This window comes from Epinephelus fuscoguttatus, linkage group LG12 (assembly GCF_011397635.1).
Source record: "Epinephelus fuscoguttatus linkage group LG12, E.fuscoguttatus.final_Chr_v1".
In the NCBI taxonomy this organism is placed as follows: Eukaryota; Metazoa; Chordata; class Actinopteri; order Perciformes; family Serranidae; genus Epinephelus; species Epinephelus fuscoguttatus.
This window is the reverse complement of record NC_064763.1, coordinates 18,042,735-18,056,131: the sequence shown is the minus strand read 5'-3', so window position 1 is coordinate 18,056,131 and position 13,397 is coordinate 18,042,735. Positions and strand designations below refer to the sequence as shown.

The following is a 13,397-nucleotide window of genomic DNA, read 5'->3' as shown; positions in this document are numbered from 1 at the left end:
ATAGTTAAAGACGTGGCATGTGTCTCCGCCCTTAGGATTTTATATGTGTAAACATGCCAGAAGCTCTGATTATTTGCCGTTGCAGCCACCATGACATTCTCTTGATCAGATTCACCAAACCTACATCAAAGAAATAGTGGTGATGAAGCCATACTGTTGTGTCACCTGAACACACCGCAGACTACAGCCAACGGCCAACGGCCAAGTGGCACGTACATTCTGTGCCTGCATGAGAGGAATTAACTCTCCATACCAGCAGGCGGTGGCAGTCTGTATTCTTCATTCAAAAAGAGAAACCAAAGGACGAATTCAAGATTCTAATTAGCCAGTTAGCACATAAAAAAACAACAACCTGATGCTGAAAGAATAGATAATATTTTCCGTGCGCCAGTGAACAATAACATGAACCATCATGAAACTTTTCTAAAGAGCTCAATGGCTAAAAAGAATAATCTCACTTTTATAACAAGTTTCGTTTAGTCATCTGTTTGCTTTCCTCACTTCTGTTTCTCTTCTTGTGCTGAGCTGAACTGCCAGTCAATGACTGACAGTTCAGCTCCGCCAGTAATTCAGCAGGCTGAAAAAAAAAAGCAGACACTGGCCCACTAGTGCCAACAGTGTGGGATGCACCGCAAAAACTAGGGCGACAGACGCTCACCGATGGCCAATATTGATTCTCTGACAGGATGACAGTAGTGCTGCACAGCTGTGCGGCCTTCTTTTATATCAAAATATCCTCAATGCACTAAACTCCAGCCTGAAAAGAGCTGACCCACCTTGCTGAGGTACTCCCTCATGACCTGAATGAAGTATGGCATAGAAAAGTCCATGATGTTGTGCCTCCAGGCAGTCTCCAGCACCACGTCGGGCCGCAGCAGATCGTAGCAGGTGAACAGGCAGGCGGCGAAACATTCTTTCTTGTCCTCCTGTAGGAACCAGGACAGCAGCTCCTCTGCCAGCTCGATGTCCTTGGACTCTGACGCATACTGCATGGCGTCCTGCAGGGGAGACACAGCACACGCAGGGTCAGGAATGTTCTAAGCCGATAAAGGCAGTGCATCAGAAACATTCACAAATAAAGTAAAGAAATAAACCTTATAGAGCTTGTCTTTCTTGCAGAGCTCCACACTCTGTTTCCAGCGGTTGTTGCCCTTGAAGAGGTAAGCAGCGATTCTCCTGAACTCAATCAGCTCGTGCTTCTCCAGGCGCTGGGCCAGTGAGATGTTGTCAAAGTTGTCATAGGCATCTATTGATGTCCTCAGTGCCTGACGCGAGCGAGACGGGATTAGGGGAGAGTATTAAATCAAAGAATGACATTAACAAAATATTTAACAACATTCAGTAGCACTGTCAAAGGCACCTCTCACCTGATAGTCCTCCTCTGTGATGAAGAGGTTGTTAAGTGCTTCATTGACTGATTTGTTGTTGTGGTTCTGTACTGACCGCAGGTAGGGTTTGACCAGAGGCAGCTGTTTCACCTGTGGACACACACAAACACTGATCATCTCACTCCATCCAAATTTAGCATGAAAATATGCAAAAGAAATGTGAATATATCTTTTCCATCCACCACCGTTAGGTAAATATTCTGAGGTGCTGCATGATGAACAGTTGGTCGTGCTTATTCTCCTATCAGGAGCGATTAAACAACTGTACAATTAACCCAAATGCTTAACTGCAGGAAGTTTGCGTAAAACAAGTGATCATGATGAATTTCTAGACAATTATTTCCTGTTAATTCTCTAAAGAGTACCTTGGTGAAGAAGTTGACAGCACGGGAGTGGTCCAGTCTGGGAGAAAGCACTATGAGTAAATCATTCAGTAACAAGGGCTTGAACTCCAGATAGAACTGGATGGCTTTGTAGTACAGCTCCACGTTGGCCACCTACACAGGGTGCAGAGGAAAACAATTAGAGACAAGAATAAGCTTCAACACCGGTGCAGGGAATATTGTGCAATATGAGACTAGTACATTTTATAAAACTGTCTCCAATGACAGATGAGTATTTCTTATTCAGACAGAATCACAACATCACAATTTGAGACATGGAAAAAAGCCAAGTGATTAAATTGTACCTTGGTGATAATGTCTTTGAACTGTCCCTCCTTCCAGGCATCTGTAGGGTGGTTCATCATGGTGATGATGGCGTTGTCGAACTCCTCGTACTTGTCGTACAGGAAGACGAGCTCGGCCCACAGGTGAGCCTGCTCTGCTGCTCTCAGGACCTTCGGGATGTTGACCCTGGACCAGAAGAGCTCCAGATGCTCCCTCATCTTCTGTGGCTTGAACTTGGAGTACAGGATGGCCAGCTCCGTGAACATCCCCATGTGAGCACGCTCCAGACCCAGGGCGGCCTCCAGCATGGTGATCAGCTCCTCAAAGTAACCGCGGTCCTGAGAGAGAAGAGGGGAGGATGGAATGTGGTAAATGTGCGTCTATGTAAGACTGAATGAAAATTAACAGTCTAATAGCCAGAGACTTTATGAAGTAGTTTGCCTTGTGATCCAGCAGAGGGTGCACTAAAACTTCACCATAAGCTTGACCTGTTGGATTCCTTCTTGACCCATCAGTAAATAAGCTTCAGCTAGTTTTATAATGTTATATAACAGAACAATATTTATATTACTCATTACAGAAAGTTCATTTAATAAGAAGAAAACCTTGAATGAATCTAATCTGATGAATCACTTTATTGAAACACTTAATTCAAACTGAGGATTTTGTTTAACAAGGTTTTTTGTTTGAGGTGATGATGTGAAATGATGTCTGACCTGGTAGTAGTTGATGAGCTCCTCCAGCTCATCAGCGTGCACCACGATGTGGAGGCCGCACATCTGGGCAAGTCTGAACTCCTTTCCGTCCACGCAGGCGAAGCACACCTCCTTCCAGGTGCGGGTGCTGTTGGCCTTCCGGGCGCCATCCACAGCAGCCTGGTACTCCCCGAGGTGCACCAGAGTCGAAGCCAGACGACCAAAGTTGGAGACGTTGTTGTAGAGCAGCTTGGCGGCGTCATACATTTTCTCATCGTAACAGCGGTCACCAACCTACAGAACAGATACAATAAAGACATCGTGTTTAATTCTTGACCTGACAGCCTCTTCACAGAGGGATGTATGAGAGCAAAGCTCACCTGCTGGATGTGAGCGTTGTTGGGTCCGTTGATGAACTCTTCCAGTTCAGCCAGGCGGTTGGTTTTGGCCAAGGCAAAGATGAGCTCTGTCTCCACGTAGGACTCACGGGCCTTCTTACGAGCCATCTGAAGGAATTTGACCAAGTCCTCCCAGTTACCTGAAACACATCGACAGTAATATTAACCCTTTAAAAACCGCCAGTATTTCCCAGTCCCGGTGGCAGAAGATTGTTGTTTGCATGATCCTGTTTCAACCAATATAAGATGAAAACCACAATATCTAGAACATTTCTTCTTTCTACAGCAGAAAGCTAAGGCTTCTTTCTGTCGTGTCATCATGTTGTACGCTCATGATGATGTCATTACACTATATTACGTGTGGTGAAAAACCTGCGCGACATGTTTCTACATTTACAAATCTTTTGGATCAATATATGACACGATTTCAATGATTTTAATCAGTTATTACAATTTATTGACTTAAATATCGTTTAGCTTGGGTTGTACAGATTTTAGGGAGATAAACGTTTTGAAGATACTTCAAGAAATGATACACAATAAGCAAAAAAAACAAAACAATGTAGACAAGAACGGACCACTTCTACTGCAGAGTTCACAGGGTTAAGCCCTTGTTGTGTTTCTGCATTAACCTTTTTATCTTTACTGTTAGATGGAGAACACTGCCTCAACTGTATTTTATGCTGACTGTGTGCAGTTTCACTAAAGCATTGCTGCATTAGCTGCAACTATCAGCAGATTCCCCCGAAGGATAAAACTCAAACAACAAACTCCACAACACAGCTGATGTGATTCATATTGATTGCTTTTAATCGAAGTGACGCTGGCAAACAACGAACAGCTTTCTCTGGGACCCTGCCTTCTATTCATAGTGATCGATCTGCTCACAATAAGTTAAGTGGTGTTCTTTTCCTCCTCACTCATAAACTGACAGGGGCAGTTTGCCCCGAAATTCAAAAATACATATTTTCCCTCTTACCTGTAGTGTTGTTTATTCATCTAGAGTATTTTGGTGTGAGCTGCAGAGTGTTGGAGATATTAGCCGTAGAGATGGCACTGGGCTTGTGGTGATCCAAGTGCCAAAAACTACATTTAATAAACTCAACAGCGATGTCTCTTTCCAGAAATCATGACCCGGTTACTCAAGTTAAGCCACAGAGCTTGTTGTGAGCAGTTTCATGTAGGAACTATTTAATTTCAACCTATTTCAACTACACCTGCCTACTGTATCACTGTGCAAAAGGAAGCGTGCATCTACTGCTAGCTCACATAGCATCACTGAGCTAGCTAATGTTTGAGCTCAGCCGAGGAGGACGGCACTGATGATTGAATCTCATGCTGTCACAAGCATGAGCCTGTTGTGCATCAGTTGACGCCCATTTCTTACTGCATGATGATACTGGGGTGAACTGCGCCTTTAGTAAAATCCTCAACCAAGCCTGGTGCTTTTTTTTCCCTCTGACATCTTTCCTTGACCCCAAGAAGTCTCCTTACCGCTCTTATCAGCAGCCTGGACCACCTCCATGTATGCAGAGGGATCATCGGCTTTGATGTAGGAGTCGATGGCCTCTTTTACCAAGTCCTTCTGTAGCTGAGCCTTAGCCAGCTGGCTCCACACAGCCGGCTCATTGCAGCGTTCTGCAAACTCATAGGCCCGGTCCAGGTTGCCAATATGTTCGATCAGCACCTAGGTTAAAAAAACACAAAGCACAGACCATCAACGCTTCTCAAGTCAATAACGCATTAGCCTCGCTTTTTGAGAGCTGATGACTGACCTGCACAGCAGAGGTGTTGACGTCAAACTTCTTGAAGATGGCAAAGGCCTCCTCGAAGAGCTCGTTGCTGATGGCAATGTTGGCGATGTCGGGAGCGTCGTAGTTGTCTAGCCTGCTGATGTACTCCATCACACGGGTACGGTCGGCCTTGATTGCAGTGAGGATCAGCAGGTTCTGCAGATTTCTGTGGGAAAGAAGAGAAGACATGAAACCCTCAGCAAGCTTTAGTTTTGATGAGCGAGGTCATGTACGTGAGATCATAGATATTACTGGACAATAGCTAATAAATGTGTGTGAATGTGTGAATTACTTAAAGTTACGGCAGATCACCCTCAGTGTTCTAATCTGGCAAAATGGCGGACAACTTTCAGATTTTTTTCACTGATTAAAAAGATTAATCCAATGATGGACAATATTTGGTTAATGCTACCTCTGCCCTCGTCAGGTTCAGAAGAACTGCATCCCTGGTGAAATGTTTTCAGAATTTTGGCATTGACTTGGTACTGAAATATTGTCTTTTGTGACCTCCCCAATAGGAACACACACACATACACACATAAAAGTGTTACATCTAAACACCTGTGTTCACTGAAGACAGAGTTGTCCAACACAATCTTCTCCAGCAGCTCAATGAGCTCGTTGGGCAGGTCTGCGGTCATGAAGGCCTTGACTGTGACTGATACCTCCTCTGGGTCCTGAGTTTCTGACAGCGCTGTCTGCACCACCTGAGGGCAGAGGAGTAGAGGCTTAGAGAGGCACTAGGGAGCTGTATAAATCAGATAACACTTGTTTTGTGTATACTTTACCTGGTCAATGAGTGGGCGTCTGAAGGGGTTGGTCTCCAGCAGCACACTAGCCCACAGGTCAGGGTCTTTACGGCGCACGAGGTAGCGAGACAAGCTCTTGAACAGGGAGTTCTCATTGCAGACCTGATATGAAAAGAACAAAAATTAGAATTCCTGCTGCTACAGTGAAGATGGTTTAACGTACTACATCAACAAAGGTGCAGTGGAACAAGAGAAATTTAGATCCACAAACGAAAATTCATTCTCACATTGATCAACTCCTGGTCACACTGTCCCCTCTCGTAGGCCACACAGGCCAGGTGGGGGTCTCTCTTCTCGCAGTACTTTCCCACCACGCGGCTGTCGTAGAACGGGTTCTCCCTCAGGAAGCGTTCAGGGTTGTTGTTGCTGTCAATGTAGATCTTGGCCAGAGCATTGTGGGTGGCGGGCTCCTCGCAGCCTTCGTGGATACGAGACTCCAGCCAGGGCAGCAGCAGCTTCAGTCTGCAGGAGAAAACGGATGTCAGGATGTTTGCGGAGACGCAGTGTGAGCAGTCAGATAGGGATGGAGCACGATTCAAACCCTACTTGGAGCACTAGATAAACACGGCTCTCCATGTGGGGATCCGTGTTAGACCTAGCAAGTCACAGGTTCCTCGTAAGATCACTGTTATAATAAAGTTACAGAAAGTAAGACAATCAAGTTAAATAAACCTCTTAATTGATCTACATCACTGTGCCTACTGGCTAACTCTCTCTTGATGATTAACCTTTTCGAACTTGAAGTCAAAACTTCATCCTTATCTGGTAAAACAAAATTACTTAAAATTTTTTGTAGTAACGTTATGAAACATGTAAGTGGAATATTGCAGTACCTGTTCCTCTTTTCCACCTCAGCAACCAGCTCATCAGTGGAGAACTGTCCCCTGACGACCAGGATCAGGCTCTTGATGACATCCTCGGAGCAGTCCACATCTAAGAGTCCACCAACCACAACAGGCAGACGGCTGGGATTCACCTGAGACACACGTTTAACAATAAAACCCATGAATTTATTACTGTAATACGAGGATGTAGTGTAATCGTGATGCATTTGAATGCTTCTCCATTGAGCCTTACCTTCTGAACATAGATCTCAATGTACTTTTGGAGGTTGTTGCGGTACAGGTAGAGGACCAGGTCGTGGACAAAGTCAAAGCGGTCACAGACGATGATGAGCGGTAGCTGGTCGGTGAGTTTGGCCTCCTGTCGTCACACACAGTGGAGGGATAGAGGCCACGTTCAGTAAGATGACACAACAAACAAAACTGCTCTAAACAAGCCACACAACATCTACCAACCTTTGTGCAACAGGGCTGATCTTTTACCACTGCACTTAGAACGTGTTTACATGTATTTTTCATATAGAATATAGACTTTTTATTCTCAGTCACTGAAAATGAAATATAAGATATCATTTTCCAGCTACGTCAACCCTCCTTAAAAGGGCAAGTTTGGTATTTTTCAACCTGTTTCCCATGTTTGTGTCTAAGTGGCTTATGGGAACAACAGCCTTTTAAGTGGGGCAGTATTGAGAGACAGCACGGCAGCCAGTAGCAGCAAAACAGGCTGCCATGTAATCTTTGTCCGCTTGTTATTTTCACTGACAGGCTCGGATTAATATTTTAAGATCCCAACAGAGATAGATCTTTTTTTCAAGAGTAAGATCCTCTTCGTTGAATGAGAGACAGCACCAAAATCGCTTTTGCCAAACCCACCAGACTCCATTTAAATCAACAGCGATTCTATAATCATAATACACAATTAATTCAAAGTTAAAAGAAACTACATAAAACTCACAAAAACCATCTTGGTTTGTCTTTACACTGTTCAAACAATCAATGACTCTAGTTTGGTTGAAATTAACTGCTAATTCAACCAGTTAAATGTAAAAATATGATGCCTCTATACACAGAGTCTGGTGATTGTGAGGCTGTTTCTGGTTAAACAAAAAGGATCTTATTCTTTTTACAAAAAGGTCTATCTCTGTAGGGATCCTTTGCATAAGCTGCCAAACACTTACATTACTAATCTGAGCCCGTCAGTGGCAAAAACAACACCTTCACTGGACGTACACTATACTGATGGTGCACAAATACCCCAAGTGGTTACATTACAGCCCATTTAACTGCTGCAGCACTGTGTCTCAATAGTGAAACAATTTCAAAACAGTTGTCTTCATTCGTCACTTAGACACAAAAACATGGGACAACAGGGTCCAGGTTGAAAATACAGAAGTTACCCTTTAAGTGATTAAAAATATACACATTTAAAACAATAGCAATAATGGGAAATAAAAGGTTTGTCACTACAACAAATGGATGTCACATTGCAAAATTAGTGTCTTTCACAGTAGAGTCACAGAACAAAACCTCTAAATACTCTAAAGTAGCCTTCTTACTTTTTCGCAGAAGAGAGCTGCCAGTTGTCGGGTCAACACTAGACAGCACTACCCACTAGTCCTCTGTACCACAACGCTGCTATCCACACTCATACAGGATTAACAAACTGGGATTGTGCACCTTGTCTGTGTCATCCAACAACATGCTACACTGACTAGAGGCTCGTATTACAGGACCCTGACTTGTTCAGCATTAACTGTAATTACACACAGAACATCTAATGAATGACTAGGACTACATAAAGCTATGTAGTATGGGTGTATGGATTGTGGTGTATAAGTATATACTCCTCCATACGAATCCCAGTTTCAATCCTGTGCCTGAAGTTCAGGGGTAAGGGTGAAAGCAAAAAAAGAAGGGAGAGGTCCTGTGCTGTGGGGGAGGGATGGATTTACCTGATACATGTCCTGCCATTCCAAAGACAAAGGAGGAAAAGCACAAAACATAATTGACTGCTGGGGATCTGCTAGTGACAGTGATCATTTTCTAATATATAAAAAGCGGTCAAAATATTTATCTCTTTTCTTTTAATAGCATTTTAAAGCACTTTAAACGATATGTGGTATGAATGCAAAATTGCAACACTCGAAAATTTTGCTTCAAAGGGATAGTTCAGATTTTTTTTTGAAGCGGGACTGTATGATGTACTATTTTTTCTCAGCCTACAAAAATCAATATCAGTTTAAGTGTAGACTGTATTTAGAATATTTTCACCGCTGTACCTTGCCATCAGAAAGCCCTTTTTGACAGGGAACTGGAGCCATTATCTATGCTCTCCTTACAGCCACCAGACTCCTTTGACAAAAACAGTAATTTTACTTCACAGACCATGGGAGTTGCTGGTCTATTGCTGCCTCGATCAATTAGTTTGTGTTACTGTGCGACTTTGGCATATGAAAGGGTTAGTTCAGATTCACCAAAGTCACACAATTAAGTGGGATTTATACTTTTGCGTTGAATTGATGCCCTACATATGGCGTAAGCTCTGCGTAGACATGTAGCTTATGCCGTGGCATATGCCATGGCCTGACCTGCACATCACGAGAAATATTACAAGTTGTGGTGTGCAGACCTCCTGTTCATTTTTGTAAGCTGAAACCATTTCCCTCTGCAGAAGCTAAGCTTTTATCTACTTCTATTTCACAGATAAGAAACAATAAATTGCAAAGACAACAATACCCCCACAAAATAATGTTTGAAGTCTTACGTGTGATTTATCCTGGCTTCATATTTGAGGAGGAAAGTCTGCTAGGCACGAGGCATATTTATGCAATCTAAAATGTCACAGGTGTAAGCTAATAACATAATGTAAGCATGTATATGAGGAAAAAAAACGTCTTGTGATTTGTCTGTGAACGTTGAGAGTTATAATGGAGCCAAATTTGTACTTGTGTTTAATTCTATTAAGCCATGTTTTATGAGTGTATTAGGTGTTCCGAATCAATCAAACTTAACTGCACTTCACAGAAACTCAACACAGTGGCGTAGAAACCCTGCAGACACACCACTGCACAAGTATAAAAGTGCACAGCGGCGTAGGCCACTTGCATAGGCTACAGTGTTGGGTCTGTGTAGAGCCTACGTACAACTATATAACAACCTTAACAAAACAATGTAACTGATTAAGGCAGTGGTAGACCAGCAGCTCCCGTGTTCTACAAGATAAAATTACTGTCTTTGTCAGGGGGAGTTTGGCTTTGAAGAGATATTATGTACACTTAAACTAATATTCATTTTTTGGGTGGCTAAAATATGTTTTGCTGTCACCTGTTCACAGAAGTATTTTGCTGGGCTTCAGTGGGGTTACTCCTGTCTGCTTCTTCAAACTGGCGGCATGCCAACCACCATCTATTGGAGGTAACACACTGACTAGAGAAGTACGTCAAACAACCCCGCTCCAAAAAAATAACCCAACTATCCTCTTACCACAAACATGGTGTTAAATCCTGAAAAGGCTGTTGTGGTTTAGACAAGATTTAACACTGAAAAAAGCAACAGAGTGGATCAGAAGAGAGAGATAAGTAAATCTCATGAGTAAAGAATAGAAAGATAGGAGCAGATGTAAGATGTCAGCGTTTGATCACTCCAGCTATCCCTGCGGCTTTACCTTGAGGAAATTCTTGACGCGCTCAGGGTCATAGCAGTTGCTCTCTCTACAGATCCTCTCCACCTCTTTGATCTGGCCCGTTTTGCAGGCGGCCTGGATGTATTTGAAATGAACTTCAGGGTCCTGACTGAAGTTGACAATAGAGCCCAGGAAGTAGAAGAGACCTGAGAGACACAGAGAAGTCATTTACCACTCTAATGATAGCATTATAGATCCAGTAATACATCCTAAAGATATTAAAGACATTAAAAATTTAGCTCCGTGACTGCAGTTTTGCTCCTCTCCATTAGCCTTTATGCTTCATTATTCCAGTAATAGCTGAGGTGAACTAAATCACCTCTAGGCCATTCTGCTCAATCTATTGATTGTCTGGCCTCTGCGCTGCTCTGGCCTACTTTACTAATTGATATTTTGGGGACATCTGTCATCAAGTGCGTGACCGCATGAATACAACTGAAGGACGAGTCAAATACCACTTAGTGTTAATTTGTCAGGTATTTTTTAATTAGTCTCAGTCCTGTCAATACCCTGTTGTTTTAAGTCAAGTGTCAATTAACTAAAAGTTTGGTGCTTTTTAGCCTTAGTCAAAGAAACCCATGACTATTTTAGTTCTAGTCAATGACAACTTTTTAGTCTTTAGATTATAGTGAACATTTCAGTCAGTCTAGTCAAACATAAACCAATAATTTTGTCATTTTATCCAAACTTATTTTAGATCAAATTTCATGTTATTATTACCTGATTGCTTTAGAGCTATGATGGGGCCCAGAATTCAAGCTCAACCCTACATGAACCCAGAAATACTTTTGCTTTTTTCAGGAGGAAAAGTAAGTATACAAAAGAGAAAATAATACAGGTCTCTCTGTGTGACAGTTATAGTAATCTGTGCAAAGCTCAGTGCACTGTATAGTTATATGGGTGACAATACATATAATTTGCATTGATGATTTTCAGTGATCGAGTTCCCCAAGTTTCTTGAGGAACTGTTTCAGTCCAGTCTGATTTTTTGATCACAGTGTTTCACTAAAAAGAGACTGAAACATCAAATCATGCCATATGCCAGTGTAAAGTTTGTGATCTCACCTTCAAAACTCTTGAAGGACTCAAAGAGCTCAGTGAGAGACTGTGTGGTGAGCTGTTCATGGTACTTGGAGGCCACCTGCACACAGATCTGCAGGTTCTGGCGGATGTTGGCTGACAGCATGGCCCTGAGGCACTCCAGAGAGTCCTCCACCGACAGGGAGCCAAAGAAGTTCACCAGCCACTGGAGGTGGAGGAGGGGATGTTAGTTTAAGTGATAGGTCATACAATATCTACCATAGATTAATGAACAATTCCATGATAGGCAATGAAAAAGAAAAATAGCGTCTAGTTTTAATTTCACTCAGTCAGTAAATTAAGCCTACCTCTGGGTTGAGCAGGTGTGTGTGCACCACAGCACGCTTGATGTCATAGAGGTCAGTGTAGTGCTCCAGCGCCCTTTGCAGGAGTCCAGCCTTCTCACACAGCTGGGCGATGTGGGCACGATCGTAGTTGGTAAACATTTGGTTGCCCAGGATAGCGTCAGCAACCTGCACCCATCACATGAAGCACGAAAAAAAATTAGGAAAAAAAGTGCATCCCAGATCTATTAATCAGGTTCTGTTTAGTGAAGTATGTGTCGACCTGTGGAGCGTGCATGAGGTTCATCTCCAGCAGGCGAGTCTGCAGTGGTCCTTCTGAGGGTCTGTTGTTCTTCAGAGCATCCAGGAGGAAGGAGGTGCACTGCTGGATCAGGTTGTACTCCATGAATACATCCACGATCTGTACAGACATGGAGACACAAAGGCACAGAACCGCTCAAGAGAGGAAACATGTGTCACCTGCTGCTAAAACCCTGACAGAAATACGACTTGTCAAAACCTTTCCTTGAACAAAATTTAGTCGGGGTAAACTACAGGCTAAACTGCCAAGCATGCTCATGCTACAGCTGATAGACAGTAACTAGTACACTGCCAAACTTTTCCCAGATGAAACTCACACTCTAGAATTTTTGTTCAGAGTTCATGAATAGTAGACATTTATAAACCATTCTGACTGTTTGGGTCACAGGGCTGTGTATGTATGTTGCATACCGAACTGAACGTCCTATCCCAAAACCATTAGGGATGAATGCATGTTAAGTTACACCCCTAAAAGTAGCACCGCACTGTCGCTATCAGTGCACAAAACCTCCCTCCAACATGAACATACTACTCCCACTACAGTCTCCTAAAACTCTGCACCACTGACAGGATTTAAGGTGAGATGCAGGAAGACCACATCATTTTTTGAAGCTGCTTAAAAGCCACTTACAGTGAAAAGAGAAAGTTGGCTGAATACAACACATTCCCTCTTTTGAAGATTGAACAAAGTCTTCGATGCTATGTTTTACTCTTCTTACCTGCCAGTGCAGCACTTTAGGCAACAGAAAGCTCTGTCAGCAGTTGACATTTGCAGTGCAGAGTGTCTGCAGCAGCAGGAAGCAAAGGAAGAGGTGCATTTCCTTTATACTACAGGATAGCTGAGGTTCACAGATGTTGGCATGTCGTATGACACAGTCAAATACATTGTCCAGTTTCAAGGAAAGTTTGGGGTCGACTTGTTGGCTGCAGATTTGGCATTTAAGAGGGCCACAATTTTTATCTTAATTGAGAAAAAGTTAGGTCTCATCCTAACCTCAAAGACTCTGCAGCACAACCCAATCCACCCTGTGCTGCAAGGCAACAGCTGATTTTTAAACTCCAACTAAACTGATGTTGTTTAGTTTCAATCATAAGACACAGAGTAAGAAAAGTCCATGTATTCCTGATGGATCACTTAAAATCCCTCTTCCTTCTTCTGACCTGTGTGATGTCAGCCAGCGGTTCTTCATCCTGGACCAGCATCTGGGCAAACTGCAGGCCTTGTTCTGGGTTGATTCGCATAACATTCCTGAGCAGAAAGATCCAGTCTGGAGTGTAGCCCACCTGCAACAAAAAAGTTGATGCATCGACGTTACAATCACATTTCAGTGCCAATGTTTAAATCCATTAATTTAGGTGATTAAGTCCAACAAAAAAGGCTCTTATGTTCATTATACTTCTTTGAGACACACAATTTCATTAAAGTGTGAAACATTT

At 42.9% G+C, this 13,397-nt stretch overlaps 1 protein-coding gene across 3 annotated transcripts in view; it reads right to left on the bottom strand.

Annotated features, from left to right (window-relative positions):
• Positions 1–13,397, bottom strand: part of cltca (clathrin, heavy chain a (Hc)) — a 47,624-nt gene that overhangs the window by 5,751 nt on the left and 28,476 nt on the right. For all 3 annotated transcript variants that reach the window (XM_049593208.1, XM_049593209.1, XM_049593210.1), the window contains 19 exons: positions 13,122–13,244; positions 11,923–12,060; positions 11,664–11,828; positions 11,341–11,521; positions 10,258–10,421; positions 6,829–6,954; positions 6,585–6,727; positions 5,979–6,213; positions 5,731–5,853; positions 5,504–5,649; positions 4,925–5,108; positions 4,644–4,836; positions 3,132–3,289; positions 2,773–3,045; positions 2,077–2,394; positions 1,754–1,885; positions 1,368–1,478; positions 1,095–1,265; positions 777–998 (listed from right to left, as the gene is read on the bottom strand). In XM_049593208.1, coding sequence (XP_049449165.1) covers positions 777–998; positions 1,095–1,265; positions 1,368–1,478; positions 1,754–1,885; positions 2,077–2,394; positions 2,773–3,045; positions 3,132–3,289; positions 4,644–4,836; positions 4,925–5,108; positions 5,504–5,649; positions 5,731–5,853; positions 5,979–6,213; positions 6,585–6,727; positions 6,829–6,954; positions 10,258–10,421; positions 11,341–11,521; positions 11,664–11,828; positions 11,923–12,060; positions 13,122–13,244 — 3,306 coding nt within the window. The remainder of the gene's footprint in view (positions 1–776; positions 999–1,094; positions 1,266–1,367; positions 1,479–1,753; positions 1,886–2,076; positions 2,395–2,772; positions 3,046–3,131; positions 3,290–4,643; positions 4,837–4,924; positions 5,109–5,503; positions 5,650–5,730; positions 5,854–5,978; positions 6,214–6,584; positions 6,728–6,828; positions 6,955–10,257; positions 10,422–11,340; positions 11,522–11,663; positions 11,829–11,922; positions 12,061–13,121; positions 13,245–13,397) is intronic.